Source organism: Populus alba, chromosome 3, assembly GCF_005239225.2.
Source record: "Populus alba chromosome 3, ASM523922v2, whole genome shotgun sequence".
Lineage (NCBI taxonomy): Eukaryota > Viridiplantae > Streptophyta > Magnoliopsida > Malpighiales > Salicaceae > Populus > Populus alba.
The window spans coordinates 5,974,943-5,996,522 of NC_133286.1; the positions used below are offsets into that span (position 1 = coordinate 5,974,943).

General features: G+C 30.7%; 1 protein-coding gene across 1 annotated transcript; it reads right to left on the reverse strand.

The window, feature by feature from the left end:
- Window positions 1-10,561: 10,561 nt before the first annotated feature.
- Window positions 10,562-13,623, reverse strand: LOC118031011 (protein indeterminate-domain 7). The gene is given in 5 exon segments (XM_073407861.1): window positions 10,562-11,539; window positions 11,541-11,741; window positions 12,283-12,679; window positions 12,813-13,057; window positions 13,330-13,623. Coding segments are annotated over 4 exon segments (1,638 nt in total). The 5' UTR covers window positions 13,027-13,057; window positions 13,330-13,623; the 3' UTR covers window positions 10,562-10,713.
- Window positions 13,624-21,580: the final 7,957 nt, after the last annotated feature.

Genomic DNA, 21,580 nt, shown 5'->3' on the forward strand with positions numbered 1-21,580 from the left:
TGTTGACTCGGTTAAAAAACCAGGTCCCGGGTTTCATGGGTCAACCTAGATCAACCCAGAAAAATTAAAAAATATATATTTAAAACTTTAATATTTCATATGAATAAATTAAGAAAAAATCCATGTAAATATAGACTTTATATATTATAAATAATGAAGTTTAAAAGAATATTTTAAAAAACATTTATCCCACATTAAAAAAACAACTTTTTTCTTGGGAACATAGAATATATATACTAATGGGTTTCAAATCCCACATTAAAAAAACATAACTTTTTTTTATGGAAACATAGAATATATATACGAAAAGGCTTCAAATCCCACATTGAAAAAATATAACTTTTTTCTCAGGAACATAAAATATATATACTAATGGGTTTCAAATCCTGCATTGAAAAAACATAATTTTTTTCACAGAAACATAGAGTATATATATGAAGGGTTTCAAATCCTACATTAAAAAATATTGTGTTATCCCTTTAAGTTGAATTATTTAAATCAAAAAAAATTTTATCCTATATTAAAAAAACATAATTTTTTTTTTTGGGAACATAGAATATATATAGTAATAGATTTCAAATCTCACATTTGAAAGAAAAATAAAGAGAAAAAAACACTAGGTCTCGTCCAGGTTCGCCAGAGTCGATCAAGTTTTGCTGGGTTGTTGCCCCGGCCAGTCTTTTATTAAACCCAGATTAGTCCAACGACCAGGCCTACTGGGTCCCGGGTCGACCCGCCGGGTCGGGTTTAATAACCAGGATCTCAAACACATATCTTATTATTTGATTGATACTCAATTTTTTTTTTTATCTTGAGTTTAAATTTAAATGCTTTAAAACACAATTATTATTGAATATTATCATGTTTCTCAAATAATATTTCAGTTTTTTTTATAAAAAAAAAAATTCATGGCTCATTCTTTTTTTTTTGGTAACCTTTATGTTTGTTTTTTTTTTTTCTTTATGGTTCATTTCTTTTTGTGGTAAACGTTACATGGACCCTGTCTCCTTTTTCTTTTTAATAATAAGTCAGGAGTGCAAAAAGTTTCCATATAATTCCAAATTCATACCTTGGCTCACTTTTTTTTTTCCTTTTCTTTTAAGAATATTCGGTAATATGTTACGATGCAATTTGCTAATAAAAAAAATTTTACAATCACTTAAAAAACAAATTTTTTTTTTTTGGTTTTTTTTTTTATTTTATTTTTTTTATTAAATTTTTTTCTCAATTTCAATCGTTAATATGTGGTTTATATTGAATTGTCCTTCATATTTTTTTTCAATTTGTTTTTTTTTTTTTTGTTATTATGATTTTAAGTGAACGCCTTAGCATTTGGGTTGATATTCAATTTGTTTTTCTTTTGTTTTTTGAATGTAGTTTTAAATTCACTATGAAAATATTATTATTCAATTTTATAATATTTCTCAAATAATATTTTGGTTTACTTTCTTTGGTGATTTTTCAATTTTTTTCTTCATAGCTCATTTTTTTGTTTTGGTAAACTTTACGTGGAGCCTATGTCTCTCTTTTTGTTTTTTTTAATATTAAGTCAAGTGTAATTCCTGGCTCATGTTTTAATTTCTTTTTTTTACGTTTTCTTTTTTAAGAGTGTTTGAAAATATTATGTTACCATATAATATTTTAATAAAAAAAATTTTTATAATTACTCAAAAAAATAAAATAGACTCAGGCACAAGGATTGTTTTTTTTTCTTTAATTGTTTTTTGTTTTCAATTTTATCCTCCAATATCGATTTTTTATTGAATTTTTTTTATTTTTTTTTTAATTTTATCCTTTAATATTTGATTAATTTTGAATTTCTCTTCATATTTTGTTTTAATTTACGTTCCGTGGGGCTATCGTGGTCTCAAACTGTTAGTTTAGATGCACACCAATCATTTATAATTTTGATAATAACAAAATATGTGATTAATGATGTCTAAATATATGTTTATGTCTATGTTTTACATTAATGACTAAGTATCAAACAAGTATAAAAGATTAAGTTTATGACTTTATTTGTTGAATTGATATGAAAAATGCTATAGTTAAACAATGTTTTTATTTAAGTAATGATTTTACATGAATAAGTAAATGTTATGATGATGGATATATTTCTTGTTGTTACTAATATTAGTTTATGCATGGAATTTAAAATATGAACAAAGATTTTAAAAGGAGCATGTTAGATTATATCAACTATGATGAAGCAATCAAATCAAGTTTCTTTAAGGAATTGTCTAAGATCATTGGAAATGATCTTTATTAAAAGAGAAACAATGAAAGAGAAAATAACATTCAATTTATTTAGGAATTAGTTTTCACACCTATAAAACCTAAATAAACTCAAAAGAACATAAAAAAACTAAGAAAAAAAATGAAACACATTAAACAAGAGAAAAATTCCAGCAAGTACATCAGTCTAACTAATTTAGAGAAATGATTTTCATTTCTCAAAACTGACTGATTGTTGTTGTAAAACATTCTAGCTAATTTCCAGAAATTCAATTTATTTAGACTATTGGTTGTCAAATGGGCAACGGTTCCACGACCTATTACTTTTTAGGGTATTAACAGATATATGCTTCCTTTAAATGCCAATGTCTCAAACATCATTAAGAAATGTACTTGGATTTTTCCATTGGGCAGTCCAAAGCTTCAACTTATTTGCAACTTGGCTCATTTCCACCTTAGAAGTGCCTTACCAAACCATTATATCTAGAAATGTCATTCTACAAGGAGGTTTGTAAAGGTTCTATATTGACCTTGCATGAGAGGTTCTTAAAGATTTTAGACCCATAAACTCTATGCACCATCTTCTCTGGTTCCCAGGAATCATCCCCAAGCACTTTTTTTTTTTTAATCATTTTGCTTAATTGTATGGGTCTTCTTCATACCATAGACATACTGTATACTTTTTAGATCATTCTTTTTTTGATATTTACCCTTTATGGGTTGCTAGTTAAGACACATGACCATTTGTTCTTTCAATGCCCTTTTTTCTATAGCAATTTAGGGTGTTATCATGAACATGACCCTTCTAAGTTGGCCTTCTATGACTTAACAACCTTTGCTTCAGTAGGCATACATAGACTTGAAAAAAAAAAAGAGTATATGCATCTACTTGTTTGGTTGGTCTTGTCAACCACAATTTACTTCATTTAGTATAAGAAGAATAACCAAGTTTTTCATTAGTTTTACGGATCTCATCAGGATGTTTACAAGGATATTTTTTTATCTTGTTAGATCTTGTTTGGTTGAGTTTGAACCAAGGTATCAAATTTTAGTTCCTCTCAAGTCCATCTAGTGCTTCTTAGAGTTATGAGGTATCACTGCTCTAGCTGTTTTTTTTTTGTTCTACTTACCACCTATACTGTTTTACAGAACTGGTCAACTAGTTTTGTGGTTCTTAGGAATCGATTGATTAATTTATAGGTATTTAAATTCCCAAGTTTCAACATGAACCATCGATCAACTGGTTATGCAACTATTTTGTCTAAGGAGTTTGCTTTTGCAACTTTGAGCTTCTTTGAGCTTTTGCTTCTTTCTCTTATTGCTTGTGTTTAGTTTAACCTGAGTAACAAGTTTTTGTACTTCTTGGTGTACGCCCCTTGTGCTTTTGTATATATATTTTTTTGCTTTAATACAATTACACTTATTCAAAAAAAAAAAAAACTTCAAAACAATTTAACTGGTTCCAACGATGGTGTATAAGATTCTCTAACAAACATAAATATTTTTAGTGTTATTGGCACAATTTATCTAAATGCTTTATTTGTATTCCATTAAACTCTATTGAGAGAGTAATATTTTAAAAAAGTATAAGTGACATTTAAAACACCTAGGAAAGCCTCCTAATGGTTATTCAAGTGGTTTGATATTTGTCCATGTATGAGTATTGGTGAATACGAGTTTCCTAATCTTGTACCCATAAAAAATATTAAGTGGTACATTTGATCCTTAGCTTGTGCAAAATGATTGGGTTAGTCCTAAACCAAAAAAATGATTGCGAAAGGTTTTAATTTTTTATATGTTAAAAAGATTGTGTATATGTTTGATCTCACCCATGAAGTAGACCATATAAATGTTAATGAAACCCTTGAAAGGTAGTTAAAAGAGAGGAGTAGATGGTTATCTTAACCTCAATAAAAATTTCAGTAGGTCTCTTAAATTTATCTCCTTATTATTGTAATTGTCTTGAAGTATTAATTGTTTTGATGCCTATTTAAGTTTGTCAATATTATTATTTGAGTTGATTATAAGGTTGGGTTATATATTGTTTAAAGTTAAAAATAAATTCTTAATTAACAAGCTAATTCACTTCTTAGATTCACCTCACACTTTTATTTAATATCAAAGCTTAAACTCTAGAATAAGATTTAATGATCTTAGAGTTAAAGATTATTATTTCCGGTATACTTAGAATGTCAGAAAATGATGTTCTAGACTTTTAGTTTTATCAAAGCAATGTTGATTTTTAATTTTTTTTTTCAATAAAAATCATAATATGAGATTAACCTATGATGAACTTGAACTGCAACTCAAGTCAACGGTGTATGAGAATGTGGTTGCAATTAATTTTTAAAGTGTTTTTCTCTCGAAAAAATATTAAAATAATATATTTTTTATTTTTTAAAAAATTATTTTTGACATCAGCATATCAAAATAATCTAAAAATAAAAAATATAATTTAAAATAAAAAAATATAATTTATTTTTAAAATGTTTCCAAAAATATTTTCAAAAATACGTCTAAAGAGGAGTTACTGAATCACTGCAGTAGGGTTCTCTTGTCAACTGGTTTTGTGGCCTTGCTACGACAAAAAACATGCAAGAAAGAAAAAAAAAAAACCAATATTCCTTTCTGGCCAGTTAGACACAGAACTCAGAATATAATGACCATCATCATCTACTTTTAGGTAGGGGTGAGCATTTCCGGTTCGGTCTTTTTCTCTAAAAAACTAACCAAAATTAAATTTTAAAAAGCTTAAAAATTCAAACCGGAGCCGAACCGGATTTGGTTCAAACCGGATGGTTTCGGTTCGGTTCGGTTCGTTTTTTTAACAGAAAAACCGAAAACCTGTATTATTGTTTTTTGGCTTTTTTTTGGGCTTTTTAAGGCTTTTTTGGGCTTTTAAGGCCTTTTTGAGCTTTCTAATGGGTTTATAATTAATGTCAATCAAAATTCTATAATAATATATTTAATATTTGTCACTAAATATTCATTTATATTAAATTATTAGTGCTAATATTGTGTTTAATATGTTGCAAGTCTTTCTAATATTTATGTTTTAGAGTTTGGACTTCTCATGCATCAAAGTTTAAATAATAAATACACCAAAAATTAAAATTACAAAGCATTGCCTTCAAAATTAAAAAAAACAACAAATAACATTGTCATAAAAAATAAAATACTTCATGCAAAAAAATATAAATCTTTAGTGTGCACATCAAGATGACAAGAACATTGCACTTTGATTCCGTAATACATCAAAACCTGAAAATCAAGATCTAAAATTATAACATGATAAAATAAATTAGAATATGTAAAAATAAAAAAGTAGTATTTTACCATCAAAGTAACTTTTGAATTAATTATCATCCATTACTAAATGTAACTTTCCACTAAATTCTACAAAATAAAAATTAGACATGTTAGATGATTGCAAACAATTTAATTAATAAATAAAAGGAATACAAGTTTGTGAGGAGGAGGAATACAAGTTTCTGGTAATTAACAAAGCAAGCTTTTGTTTATGATACAAGTTCAGTAATTAACTTTTGTTTCTATACACAGAGATAGCAAAATAAAATTCAAAAAGTTTCAATCAACGAAGAAACAAAATAATTTATGATCATCACTCACTTGTACAGCTAAAAGTTTTGATCTTTAGGCACAAAAGGATCAAAAGTTTTGATCTTTAGGCACAAAAGGATCAAAAGTTCTAATCTTTCTTTCATGGTTCTTTCAAAAACCTCTGCAAGCATCTAAAGTCTAAACCCAAGATACTGAGCAGCCAACACATATATATATATAATTACAATATACAAACTCACAACACGCTTTTTCACTTGATGTGCTTTTGAACGGGTCAAAGAACTATGAAATTGTTTTCTTCTTTCTTCAATTCAAACTTCAAACCTCGTAAGCCTTTATTTACTATTCCTTATATATATATATTATATATATATATTATATATATATATATATCAACATAATTAAATCTCAGCATATAAATACCTCAGCATAATAAATCTCAGCATATATTAATGCATATAAATACAATCTCAGCATATGCATATATATCAACATTAATTAAATCTCAGCATCATTATTCTCTTTCATAAAATAAAAAATTAATTCAACCAAGTGAGGCTCACCACTACGTACTACCAGTGCTAATTAAATCAATATCCACTTGACTTGTTTTGAAGATGAAGATGGTAGGAGAGGGATTTGGTTGGCTAGTGTTTTGAAGATGACAAAAGATTTTCCATACCCCTTACTTTTAACATAGACCAAATGTTCCTTTTTAATAGAATCTGCCAGACAATTTTTAATAGAATTGCCAGCACCGATTAATTATAGCTCAAAATTCAAAAACTCTAGCTGGGTTTTGGGACCTGTGCCTCTAGACTAGAGTCTAGCCCACAGCTCTAATCATACATAGCTCTCTCAGATTACCTGCAACTGCAAGCTAGCCACCAGCACAACATTACCTGTTTATTTTTATATTTTAAAAATATTTTTAAATATTTTTACTTTTTTTTTCAAATTAATAAATTTTTTAAATGTTTTCCCATATTTTAATGGTTTATATAAGAAATTTTTTTTTAAAATAAAAATATATTATTTTAATATATTTTCAAAAAAAAAATACTTAAAAAAATTATAACTACACTCCCAAACAATTTCTATTATTGTTTTGAAACTTGACCCGTCTCGACTAGTCGACCTTGAACCCGGGGCTGGAACTGGGCCAGGTTGAAGAAAAAATAGGGTAAGGAAAAACTTGATGTAACTAGTAGACCTGGAAAGACCCAGTCAAAAACCTGGTTGCAACCCGTTGATTTTTCTTTTACCTATAACGATGTCGTTTTGATTTAAAAAAAAAAATAACTTTGTCGATCTAGTGACCCAGTCAAAACTTGAAATCCAAACCTTGAACTAGACCGGTTATTAGACCGGGTCTGAAAACTATGGCTTTATATATATATATATATATATATATATATATATATGATATTTAAGTTTTTGGCGTATATATTTCTTTTGTCATCCTCCATGGCGAAGAGAGAGGAGCTTCTACAAAATGACAAACATGAATAATGTTTTTAGAAGATTGTTATAAAATGGCAACGAAACATTGACATAAACTGATTGGGTAGAGAAATTCACTGTTCCCCTCTCATAAAGCGTGCTTTTTCTTTAATACTTTTTTTTTTGTTATTTTAATTTTTTTTTAATTCATCATTTAATATGTTTGTTTATCCTAGTTTTATGACTAAGTTCATGATTTAATGGATTAATTTAGGTTATTTTAATTGCTTTTTTTTTTTTTTTAATTTTTGATTGGTTTTGAATTAGATATTATAATTTTTTTTATTTACTTTTTATAAAATTATTTTGGTGATATTATTTAGATCACAAGTTTAGTGGTTTAATCCGGATTGACTCGAATTATTTATTCTATGTCTCTTTTGTTTAATTAATTTTTTTAGTTAATTAAAAAAACTATATCAACCCTCACATGCTTAAATTTTTAATAATTTTCTGAGTTTTTTTTTAAAATTATAAATTAATCAGGTTATATTACATATATCAATCCTTACATGCTTTAATTTTTCTTACTAGAAAAATATATTAAAAACATTTAATATTTTTTACGTTAAAAATATTGATGTGACTCATAACAGACTAAGGGTGAGCAAAAAAACCGGTTAAACTGAGAAAACCAGGAAAAAAAATAACCGAAAAAACCGAACCGAAAAAAAAAACGAATTAACCGATTAAAAAAATCACAAAAAAATTTCCAGTTCGGTTCGGTTTCGGTTTCTAAAGTCTAAAACTGATTGAACCGAATCGAACCGAACCAAACCGGTTCAATCAACTAGCACTTAAAAAAAAAAAGTATAAATATAAATATTTCCTAACCCTAGCTGCCCCCCCTCTCCCTTCTCTCGCTTTACCTTTGCCTCCCCCCCACCCTCTCCATTCTTTACCTCTCTCTCACATTACCCTCAGCATCCCCCCCCAGCCTTTCGGTCAATCTTTCCCTTTCTGCTCCTCATCTAAATGAGCTAGCCGGATATGAAATACCTTCAACGCTCCTTGGCTCTATCTTTTCCTTGACACTCTTCTTGGCATCAACCGGCCTCCCCTTGCTCTTCCACCGTCCATGCTCCTTTTCCTCCCTAGCAGTAGTTCCGTTTGACCGTCTTATCTCCCCCTGCCTCCTGACTAACCATTCTTGTTGAGTCTGTGCCATAAATGGAATTGAAATAGTAGATCCATTTCTTTTCTTTTGTTTTTCATATCCGTGGTTTTAATTACAATGTTTGGGTCTTGGGTTTTTTGCCCGATTTGCAGGGTTGAGTTTTGTTTGGTTAGACGTTGTTGCGGTCAAGTTTGTAGGAGAAGCAGAGATGACCATTGGGTTTGAACCGGTTTGGAAGGGAAAAACACCGAACCGAACCGAAATTAATCGGTTTGAACCGGTTTTCGGTTCGGTTCGGTTCAAAAAATTTTTTTTTTTAAAAAAAAAATTTGATTTAGTTATTTATTTTGATTTAAAACTGGACCGAACTGAAAATGTTCAGCCCTATAACAGACCGTTTGACAAGAGTTAATATCTCTCTATGTCTTTGTGTAGATAATCGACTACAGAAAACAAGAGATGAGACCAAATAAATAAATAAATAAATAAAAACATCTCATAAAGGAATCCTTCAATAATTTTTTTTCTTCAAGTTATTATTTTTTTTTTTCTAAATAACTTCTAAAAGGACAGTGCTAATGCCCACTTTCGAACAGTTCATGTTTGTACACTTAATCCAACATATCAAAATAATAAGAGATAAATTCTGAAAAAATATAATTTAATTAGTTTAGATTTTAATTTTTTTTTAGAAATCATTAATATTAATTTAAGTAATTTAAATTTTAAAATTATTAAAAACTTATATAATTATATAATTATTAATTTCAAAAAATTCAGAAAATTAATTAAAATGCGTAAACTAACATATACATTCAAAATAATAATAAAAAAATAGTTGGTAATAAGCTAGCGTTACATCTTTCTCAAGCAGACATTCTGGTTATTACAATTAAGAAAGTGCTCACGAAAACTACTTTTTTTTCCCCTGATGATTGCCTAATCATACCTTATTTTCATAAAATCACATTTGATGACGACTCTCTCTCTCTCTCTCTCTCTCTCTCTCAGAGCAAGCAAACAGAATACACACGAAATCTTCAAAATAAAATCCATCAATAGATGTGAAAGGCTTGACAGAACCGAGCTGGTCTTCAAAATAGAAAGAAAAGTTTGATGGAAATGATCTTGATGTGGAAGCAACGTCGTGAAAACTACCTGAGGTATTAATTTAACCACAACTTGCTTTCATTTTGGTGATTTTTCTCGTTACAGAGTGTCACTTTCAAAAAGCACTAAGCGCTGTTATATGAACACCATCTCTGCTTTAATTACAGCATTCCGTTCAAGGTCATTTGATTGTGATATTTGGATCCTAGCTAGCTAGCTAGCTAGCTATATATCGTATGAGACGCAATGGGCAGCCTTTTTTCAAAAAATCTTACAGGATTGATTAACACTCCTGAAAGAAAAGGAAATATCGATGATTTGGAATAAACGTAACGTGTTTGATATTTTCTCGAATGCAAATACAATTAAGAGAAAGAAAATGGGATCGCTCTCGAATAGAAAATCTGTATCTCATCGTAGCACAGGTGGTAGCAAGGTGATTGGATTTTAAACTCATGCAATGAAAATGATTCTGGCGCAGAGTTCTAGCTCCCCTTTAAGTGTCCATAGCCCACGTTGCAAGAACATCACGAGATGATAGATGGAGCAGTAATCAATGATATTTGTGTCCTTATGTCTGCAAATTCAACCTAATCCATCTATATATATATATATATATATATATATATGTACAGTGCATGCTATGTTCTTCTTATTATTATGAATATAGGCTAGTTAATGAGCATTCAGTGATCCTCCATCGGTATTGAATCCCGTTAGCACCCACATAAGGGGTCAAACAGCATCTCTCTAGCTCCCTCTCTTTATTGGTGAGTAAAAAGTATATCTAGACCAAGCTAACTTCCCAGTCTCTCTCTTTGTTTACAGAATCCAATGTCTTCCCCCCCACCAACAGTGTATATATGTATCCCTTTACTTTATAAAGCTTAATTACAATATTTTGTGTGTAATTCATATATTCAACATTTTTTGTTTCGAAGAGAGATATGTAACTGTAGGTCCATTGGTGGAAATCAATGGAAAAAGCTATTAATAAGTGAAAAGACGAGCAAAAATCCTGAAAATATAAGACATTGAACTGTGGTAACTTCAGGAGATGTCCTTCCCTTCGGGACAATTTTAAAGGAAAAAAATGTGACAAAAAGAGAGGGAGAGGGGACATCATCGTTTAAAATTATAGAGCTAAAGGAAATTCCACATAAGAGCTAACCTTTCCATGGTTTGTGAATCTGTTGCTCATGTGAGGTATTAACACAATTACTAAGACCTGCCATACTGAGTATATCACTGTGAGATAGGGGTCTGAGGCCCAAGAAATCTCTAGTCATGCCTTCATTTCCACCACTACTTCCACCCCCATTGTCATTTCTTGTAGTTTTAGATAGCGAGTAGCTGAAATTAACATCCTTCTTTGAATTCAGAACTCCACTAACTAATGCATCTTCAAGGGAAGTCCCTTCAAACCCAGAAGCAGAAGATAAAGAGCTCATCATGTCTTCAATAAGAGCACCTGAGGGCAGTGCACCAGTACTGCTAGCACCAGAGGGAACTGTAGGTCCAGCTTTATTCCCAAAAGGAGCCAAGCCACTGAAAAACAAGCCACCACTTGCCAGCTCTTCACGTGAGGACAAATTCAGACCAAAAACAGCTGTGTTTGTATTTGAAATGTTATCAGCATTAGCAGACACGTGAGCTTGTTCTTGTTGCTGTTGGTGGTGGTGGGGTCTCATCAAGCCAGTAGTTTTTCTGCTCACGGTTGCACCCATCTGGGCTGCTTTCTGCAGCAATGCAGTGGCTGACATGTGTGGGGATGGTCCTGAATGGTACTGTGGTAGAGTGGGGCCAAGACTAGGGTTAGGGTTTGGGCTCATATCTTGATGGGTTGGCGTGAGCTCTTGACCTAGCCTTGTTGAGAGGATTGATGGTGAGGATGAGGAAGACAGAAGATCAATAGGTGTTTGTTGATGTGGTGGGCCAGGACCCCCTAGTCCTGGAGGGCATGCTAGCCATGGTGGGAAATCTGGCCTTGAACGAAAAACTACTTTGCTGCTCTTTTTTAAGTGAAAACGCATGAAGGTCTTGACCACTGAATTGGGGCACTTGGAGATTGATACGGGGAGTTGAAGAACCAGGTTGTGTGGAAAGAAATTGACTTGGTGCTCCTGTTATAGCCCTCGCACTCTCCTCCGCTAAAGCTTCACAGAAGGCTCTGTGAGTAATGAAACTGTCCCTCCTGAAACACCAAGCCATGAACAGTGAAAACAAAACCTTACAGGCTAGAAAACAAAACAAAATCATCATAAAACTATAAAAGTGCCTTATGTTTATAATGCTAGCAGTATTTGACTTTCTCTCTCTCCCGGCTCCTCTCCTTTTCTCTGTGTCTGTTTTATTTTTCTTTTTTTTTCACTCTGGTAACCAAGGACAGACTGTTTCAGCCAAAAAAAAAAAAAACGAGGGCAGATTGTCCACCAAAGCTATAACAATTAATATTTGCCAAACTTAGCATCTCTCTCTGCTGTCAAAGTAGGACTCTGATACTTGCATTGCATTTAATGAATTCCTAAGAAAATCAGATATAGAATAATTCAAAGTCCATGGATGTATATCAACTGCATGGGACTTTTAGAGAAAACATTTAATGAAAATTCTTTTTGTATTCTGGTCATTCCTATTTCCTCACTCACGAGTTAATAAGAACTTATGACTGCAGTCCTAAAACTGGCTTCATGTTCATGTATAGATTTGCTAAATAATGATTTAGGGTTTGTCACCTTGAGAAAAGAGTTCCACAGTCACATCTGTACTCCCTAGTGCCACAGGTCTTGGCGTGAGCTTTCCAATCTGATTGAACTGCATACCTCTTTGAGCACTTGACACATTTCCACTTCTTCTCACCATGCTTTCTGCAAAAATGCTTCTTGATTCCTGTCAGGTCCCCAAGAGCCCTTGATGGATCATGGTGCACACAATTTGGTTCCGGGCACACATACACCTTCTTCCTTACCTCCTTGCTTGTTCTTTGCTTTAGCTTCCATGGCAGGTTGTGCCCTCTTCTATGAAGCTGAAGATTCTGATCTCTCTGAAACCCCTTGTTGCAGATCTCACACAGGAATCTATTTGTTGCCATCAAAGTCTTGGGTGACAAAGCTATCACTTCTGCATCGGGGTCTAAATCGTCAAGAATCCATGCACCCAAAAAAGAAAGAAGAAGAAAATATATTAGTAAAACTGAAAACAACTAGAACGTGTACAAGAAATAATCACCAATAAAGCTAGTATCTTTAAAGATGGATTTAAGAACCTGGATTTCCTGGTAGGTTTCTCTTCTTTTTGACTGGAGGCTGGGTTTGAGTTGGAGGAGCAAAGTATTGCTGAACTCCGTAGTTGGTGCCAGTTTCATTTCTGTTGCCTGAAGAAACACTTGCTTGATCACCAGAAGCAGAAGTCAAATTAGACATATTTTCCTCTTGTAGTATTTGTTGCTGTTGCTGATGAAACATCAAACTTTTCATCATCTTTCTTCTCTTACTTCGATAAGCCAGCTAGCTGTTTAGAAATCATAAGCTTGCATATCATGGGACCATAGATCTTTGGTTCTCATACATATATGTAACAAACAAACAAATAAAGATAGAAAGAAAGGGTTTTGAAAGTTGATCCAAAAGAGCAAAAAAAAAAATAAATAAATTTAAAAAAAATAACAGAAGAAGCAAAAAACAAGGGAAAAACTTACAAAGAGAAAGAGACCAAAAATAAAAGAAGTTAAAACTGATTTTTCTCAAATATTTAGACTTTGGATCAGATAGTTAGCCACTTACTTAGCATCATTCCCCTTGATGGTTTCTTCTTTGTTTGGCTTCAACCAAAGGGACAAGCTTTTTTTGATAGCTCAAAAGAAACAAGGAGAAAGAAAAGGAGAGACAAAGAAACTAGCTAGCTAGCTAGCTAGAACCGAACCCAGATCATCAACCCACTTTCCCCCTTCATTTTCCTTTCCCAATACCAAGAAAGCTCACTATAACCACACAAAACATGAACAAAAAAGATCCAGCAGATAAATAAAACTACGTGTGTGTGTGTGTGTGTGAGAGAGAGAGAGAGGAGAGAGAGAGAGAGAGAGAGAGAGAGCTGTGGATGAGAAGCGATAGTCTGTGTGATCCTGAAGGAGTCCAAAAACAAAATACCACAAAACCAAAGAGGAAAAAAGAAAAGATAAAAGGGATCCCTACGGGCTGAACTCTGACGTTGCACTTTCTGTCTTTTCTGTTGTTCTCTTCCCAAACCCCAGAGAAATCTCCTTTCTTTACTGTCTATTTGCTTCCCTTTTTTTTTTTTTGTTTTCTTTTTTAACAAAGTTTTAATAATCTTCTGTTAAAAATTAACTTTACAATAGTTTTTTCTTTCCCATCACTCCCCTACCTTTTACCATCGTTCTTCCACAAAGCAAAGCAAATAAGAGCTGCTGAATAAATAATTTAAAAGGCATGCGCTAATTCACGTAAAAGCTACCATCATTTGTATATCAATATCGAGAAAGAAAGTGGGATTTCTTTTTTCTGTAGGATGTGGTGTTAATTCACTTGCATGATTGGTTTATTGTAAGCAGACCTTGACATTTTCACAGCTTTCCACAGAGAAAAAACTTGCAGTGGCATGATTGATTCCTTGATTAAGTTCCCAACGGGCATGGCCAAAAGCCATCCTGCTAACTTTTTTTTTATATATATATATATATAGCTTGACTGCCTGCTCTAGTACTCTTCATGATAGTTTTGAAATGGTAATTAGTAGACATTAGTCAATGCAAGAGATGATCTTAACTTCATCATGGCTTGGTTAATTAACTGCTTGACTGCTTATTGACTCGACGAGCTAGCTCTAGTGTGGTGATGGTAAGAAATAATTATAATACATGACAGAAAGTAGGATTTTGGTAGAACTTTGAGGACATCATGCCTCTACTTTGGAGTGTAGCACTTGGATTATTAAGGGACAAAGGACGTCACACCTATGCTGTGTAAAACGATGCTATTTAGCTGCACAAACCTCACAATGATCATCATCAATAATGACAGAAACCATTTTAAAATAGTTTTTGATGAAATTAGAACTAGCTAGCCAGTGGCTACCTTGCAAGTTAGACGCCACATATATACACGTGTCTGTGTCATCGATCTGTACTCTAAAATAATGAGAGAACTCGTGGAGCTACACTGTCGTTCTGCTGGTTGATGTTTCCGATGAGAGTTATGTTCCCTCTTACATAATAGGAAGAAAAAGTTGGGAATATATAAATATTTTTCTTTTGTCATCTTCTTGTTTTGTTCATCAATGGTTTATTTTTTGAAAGGGGATCTTGCTCTCGACTAAAGTCTAAATATGCTCCCCCCCAAGCTCAATTCTGCTGTAACTTGCTCAAAATATAGAAAAAAAGGGAGAATTTTCAATGTGTTCTACAGTTCCAAGTAAGAAATAAAAATCCTTAATGTTATGCATGTGGGCTTGTAAGGAAAAATCTACATATAAAATGTGGATTAGTTTCAAAGTTAATTTTTTACACAATACAAGAAAACGTCCGAATATTTTTTTTAATTAGAAAACAAAAGGAAGTTATTGTTGTTAATAAAGTAAATTAAAAAAATAAATAAAATGATAAATCAACTAAAAAAATATAAACACTAATTGAATAATAAAGCAGGAAGCTAGTCTTTCTAGTAAAATCAAAAAATAGATGCAAATATAAATATTTTACACCGATTGCTTATCTAATTTTATATATTCTGATTAATTTTATTTTAGAGGTTAATTTTCATTGTTAGCAACAAATAATTTTTGTTCATTATAATTATGTCATTAAAATGTAACTCATTTATATAAAATATAAGAAGAAAAAAAAATTATAGACAAATTATAATAATCTCTCCAAGAATTATAAAATTAAATAAAATATTTTAAAAAGATCAATTATCATTTTAAAAAAAAAGGTAAGCAAAACAATTTAAAAACTAAAAGATGAAGTTTGAATATGAAAATAATAAAGTTTTAAGATCATATATAGATATTATGCTTTAATATTTGATTGTTTATGTTTACAATTAAAAATTACTTACAAGTAACACATATATTTGTTATAAATGTTGTTAGATCTGATGTTAAAAGAAATATATATATAATTAACATAAATATTTAGAACAATAATAAATATAAAGTTTTCAACACTTTTTTTTAATTGTGACATGTAGAATTAACAGAGACAGATGAGGTATAAGAGTTTTCTTATTTTTTCTGTTATGTTTAGTTGTGTATAGAGTCTAAGTATTTATAATACAGCTATGAGTAAATCACTCATACTAATTTGAGATACAAAATTCAAAAGTAGAATATGAAGATGTAAATCAAGGCATTTAATAGAACAAAAAATAAAGGTTCAAGATTGTTGTTATGTCTTCTCTGCTTGCTGAGGTTTGGCCTGATTTTTAGTTGCTGCATAATCTTCTACGTGATTAACGGATCTCAATTCAATACTATAGTATAATATGGTGATGTACTCTCCTCATTATCCTTATCGGGTAAATAAACAACCATAACCTATGGGTTTGAAGGATAGATTTGATCATTTACTAAAAAAATTGATTTGCTAGGGTCACTCATGACCTTTACAAGGCCCTAAACTACAAAAGAGAATGTAATTTATGGTAACAACTAAACAAGGCCTTAAATTGCAAAGATAGAATTGTTATTTGTCTATCTCGTTGGATCTAGAATCATTGTTTTTACCATTGTGCTTTTTAAATCATGGATTCTTCTTACTATGATGTGTTAAATTAATAGCTTTAACCTTCACAATATCTTTCCATGTTAGTAAGTGTAGTCCTTGTCTCATTGGGGAGATTCTTCAACAAACTTAGGAGGGATATATACTTTTGCATGATGATTAACTATCATTCTTGTCACTTCATTGAGCTGTTATTGTTTCTCCTTTTAAAGCCATCAACTTTTTCTTCCACCGATAGCATTATTTATGTATTATGATAATTATTCTTATTGGTTTCTAGTTTCAAGTGATGCCATTCATCATCATTCACTGATGAGGGTTTTATGATCCATGTGGCTCTTGTAGTTCACTTATCCATAAAGCATCATTAAATATCCATGAGTGAACTATTTTTTTTTTGTCATCTGCACTATTGTTAGTGGCTCTTGTAGTTCACTTATTCATGAGTTTGTTGTTGCCTATTAAGGTTTATAACAAGCAACACTAAACTGATTAATGTAGTGAGAATAAGTATTATGTCATATGCACTATTTTTTTTCTTGTGATTTGTTTATCAAATAAAACAACATGACCCATCAACAATTTAACATGCATATCCTTAACTAAGATATCAAATATCTGCTAGAATTTTACCTTTTATTAATGAATTTAGAAGTGGATATGTCATTATACTAGGTATTTTTTTTTTGAATTCTTACAGATATATGACCCAATAGTGGCAAGTCTTATTGTGCTTATTTTATTAGTATCCTTTGCGAAGCCAAACTTGTGGTGATTCACATTGTAGTTTGGGTTTTGATAATAAGAATATATAAATTTTCATTTGATCTTTTTCGATCAACAAACATTCGCAATGAAAGGTATAGGTCGTGAGTGGATTCAAATCAATGAATTTGTAGTCTTTAAGTTTCCTTCTTATCTTATTGTTCATTCCACTCTTCGCCAGGTGAATTAACTCCTTATTAGGGAAAAGAGTGTGACTCTTACTCCTTACTTGATTGCTTGAAGCAATTGGTGAATTGTTGGACAAGTTTATCATAAAGTTATGTTAATAATGCAAGTTTGAAAGTACTCATTTTTTTCTTTAATTTGAAAAAAATATGAATGAAATAAATACTCTAGTTGATGCCAATCTTGTATAGAATTCGAAGGCAACTTCATATACCAAGCATGGGCCACTCAGTTAACGAATTACCAAGCAAATAAAGCTTGGCATGATTATCTATATTGCCAAATTTAACCATGAATTTACCAAAATGTTCTATAATAGATTAACCATTATTGTTGGGGGATGCAACAAATTTTGGATAGAGAAAACTATGAGGGAATGGGTATGCTTGATCGATCCAATCTCGATACAACTTTCTATGATTTACTCTCTTGAAAGGGTAATCTAGGCCTAATTATTCTTGTAAATTCATTAAAAGTTGGTTATTTATTTAATAACATATGAAGGTTAAAGTCTTGACAATAGTTACAAAGGTTTTTTTTTAGAGAACCTTTGATTCATTTGGGTATTTGTTGTGGATTGGGACAAAAATCCCTTTATGATTTGCTCTAGGTAAGAGATTCACTTTTCCTTATTTTTACGAGATGCACTCACCATATTACATGCGGTAAAATGAAGGACACTATGAAATGTTAAAATTGACTTTGTTGATTTTATAAATTAAAATACAGATGTAGATTATAATGATTATAACTTTGCATCCATAAATAATAGAGATCGATTTGGGTAGAATGAAAGCTAAAATAATGTTAGTTTTGGTCAAGGTGGAACATTCAGCTAGAAAGAGAATACCCATGATTTTGGGTTTTGTGAAGATTCAAGTGGAGAATTGGGGTCAACTAAGATGAAAATATTATCTTTCTAAGAAAGGAATGATCTAAAGGCATATCTAGAATGGAAAAAGAAGGTTGAAAGGATCTTTGATTGTCATTGCTACTTAGAACAGAAAAAAGGTAAAACTCGTTGTCATTAAGTTTATAAATTATGCATTAATATGGTGGTATCAATTTATTTTTAGTAGGAGAAGGAATGATAAAAGATACAAAGATTCATGGGATGGCATGAAAGCCATAATGAGAAAAGATTTGTTCCTAACCTTTATTATAAAGAGCTCTTGCATAAATTACAAAGTTTATTAAGAAAAAAATTTGTTCCTAACTTCTATTATAGAGAGCTCTTGTATAAATTACAGAGTTTACATCAGTTGATATCATAGTTAGACTTTGGAATTAGGTTATATCTTTCTTGCTGTCATTATCTCAGTTTTTTTTCTTTTTTATTCTTTGTTTTGGTATGAATTGCTTAAGCTAGTTTTGGTCTATTTTATTTTCCTTCTTACATTTGTCCTTGTTTATCTGTTTTAATTGTGTTTAATATTGCTTTAGTTGTATTTCAATCTACGTTAAATTCTATCGCAAACTGATCACATATAGGTGTTCGATATCTAAGCATTAAAGAACGACTTATAAACTGAAATATATTGTTTATTGGGTATAAGGGTACTACATATCAAATTTAAAGTTGTTCCGATATCGTTTGATCTGATTTTTAATTTTGGTGTTTAAAATTGCTTAACAAGTCAAATTTAAGGTTGTTCAGATATCGTTTTTTACTATTTTTTTAGCTATGCAATTTATTTATGTTATATTTAGGTTATTTAGGAGTCAAATAAGTGTTTTCACTGATTCTTACTTCTATTTTGTTTCAAGTCTTCATATCATCCATATTTTGTACGAATTCGCTTTGCTACTTGTTAAATCATAATCATAGTTTACTTTTGCTTGTTTTCAATATCTTATTGATTCTTGAGTCACTTTGTATATGTTTGGATTGCGTTACAATAGACATTGACTTTGGTTCATTGATTTTTAGTTCGAAAAAACTACGTGAAAACAAGCTAAAAGGTAAAAGACGTAATAAGAACAATTGAATGAAAAGCCTTGAATCGTATGAAACATAAGAGTTATGAGGTTTACTTTTCTTGCTACTAATTGATTTTTGTAGATTAAAAAATGTCTAAAAATAATGATTTTGCGATATAAAAAGTGGACAACACCTTTCAGATACAAGTTTTCGCCAAACAACTTGAGCTACTAACAAGGGTTACGAAGGATCTAAAAGATAAGATGGCTTTGATGAGACAAAAAAATAGCAAGGTTTGGCATAAAGCTGATAAGAGGAAGTTCAATATGAGTAAGGAAGAGAAACTGAGGTTACACGTTTCAATATTTATTATCATAATACTTTTATGATGTTAGATAAAGAGCGTAAGGCTGAACGAATTGCAAAGATTTATAAAAAAACAAATAAAGAACGTGAAGAATTGAGAGATTCAGTTCAACATTGAAAGGGTGAAAGATGTAAGAGTGAAGCAGTGGTTATCATTCAAAACATATGTACGCAAGTGGATGGCAATGCATGTTTATTTAAAAATATTATCGGCTATTACTTTCATATAATATTGTTGGAGGCAAGTGTGAGTAAGAAAAGAACTCTAAAGGCTTCAACAAGAGGCTAATTGTTTTTTTTTTTTTTATACCTATTGGTGATTTAAGGATGAATCATATTGAAAAGAGAGGGAATGACACGATTCAAACAAGGTTAAATTTAGATTTTTGCGTAAAATTTTCTATTATTCAGGTTTACTTTATTGAGCATAACTTTCAATTTAAACGTTGGATTAGGTTGATATTTTTATAGGAATTTTTAGGCATGTTATTATACATTGGTTTAAGCTTTTAGGTAAATCAAAGTTTTTAAAGGGATTATCTCAAACATGATTGAAGTAACTAGACGAATTGTGTTAAATCTATCTGTTTGGACCTTTGTCTATTGTTTAAACTATATCTAGTGTTACATAAGGAATTTTGTTAAGATTTTAATTGGGTTGGAAAGTAGAAATTCATACCTTTTCAAATATATATAGTAAGCCTTCTAATTCATCTATAAAAAAAAAATTAGAGAAACATTATTTCCTTGTGTATTATGGATTCCAAACAATACAAAGATTCCTTAATATTCTCTTGATAACATATGTGGTAGCTGTTAACTTATCTACTTTACAATGATTTCATGTTAAACAAGGAGATATTTCATAGTTTGCAAGGATTCCATATCCATAATAGAATATATATGGTGGCAAGGAGGTTTGAGATTCTTTTGTTGTTCTTTTTCTTATTTTGCAGGATTTTTCTTACCGAAAAAGGGAGATTATGAGAGGCTATTTAAAGGAGATATTTCTACCATTTTCCTTTGTATTTTAAAGAGCAGACTTTCAGCTAAATAAAGGAAGAAACTTCAACACTTTATACAAAAGGCTTGTGCTTCATTGAATTTTAGTTAATGCCCATTAGTTTGTAACCCAATAAAGGACCATTATAGTTATTATCTTAGAACTATATTATGTTTTGTTTTGCTTTAAATTTGAGGCATCCATTATATATTAATGAAACTCATTTTTGTTTGAGCAAACTTCTTTTTTGTTGGGACAAAGAGTAAATCCAACTTATCAAGGTATAACTGATTTTTTAATGTCATTCATAATCATCCCAATACCTATATTTCTTAGTTACATGTTTACTCTGGGTCAAGGTTAAACGAAACCTAATTATTCAACTTTTTTGAAGTTGTCATTTTTGTTGTGGGTTGAATGATTACATGATCATTAAGTTCATATCATCAATATATATATATATATATATATATATATATATATATATATATATATATATATATTCTTAAATTTGTTTGAGAAAAAAATAATTTAATCTTGATTTATATGCAAAATTTTCTCAAGATAGTGCTTTTCTACTATTGAAATAATAATAAAAAAAGATAAAACATGTCGTATGCAAAAAGACTAGTTTAGGTAAAACACATATACCTCTAGTTTATTTTTAGTTATAATATTCAACTCAAAAATCAATCGTCACAAATTTACAAATTAAACAGGTCAACCTAAAACATGTCATTTAGATAAATAGTAAAATTCAATTCAAATTAGATTTTAAATTAATGGATCACCAGGTTAAATCCAGTCCTAATTAGATTCTAAATTGGTGAATCACCATGTTAACTCAGCAGGTCAAGAAAGTTTTATATCCATGCTTTCATTCATTTGCAAACGAGACAAAAACGCTGCGAGATTTTTGTAATAGCTGAACTAGATATCTGCGATATCCGATTGAAGCAAAGAAAATAGGATATTTGCAACGTACAAAAGTTGTTGTGCTTAGAAGGAGGTTTCATTCTCAATCCTATGAGACAAAGGAGTATTCATCCCATG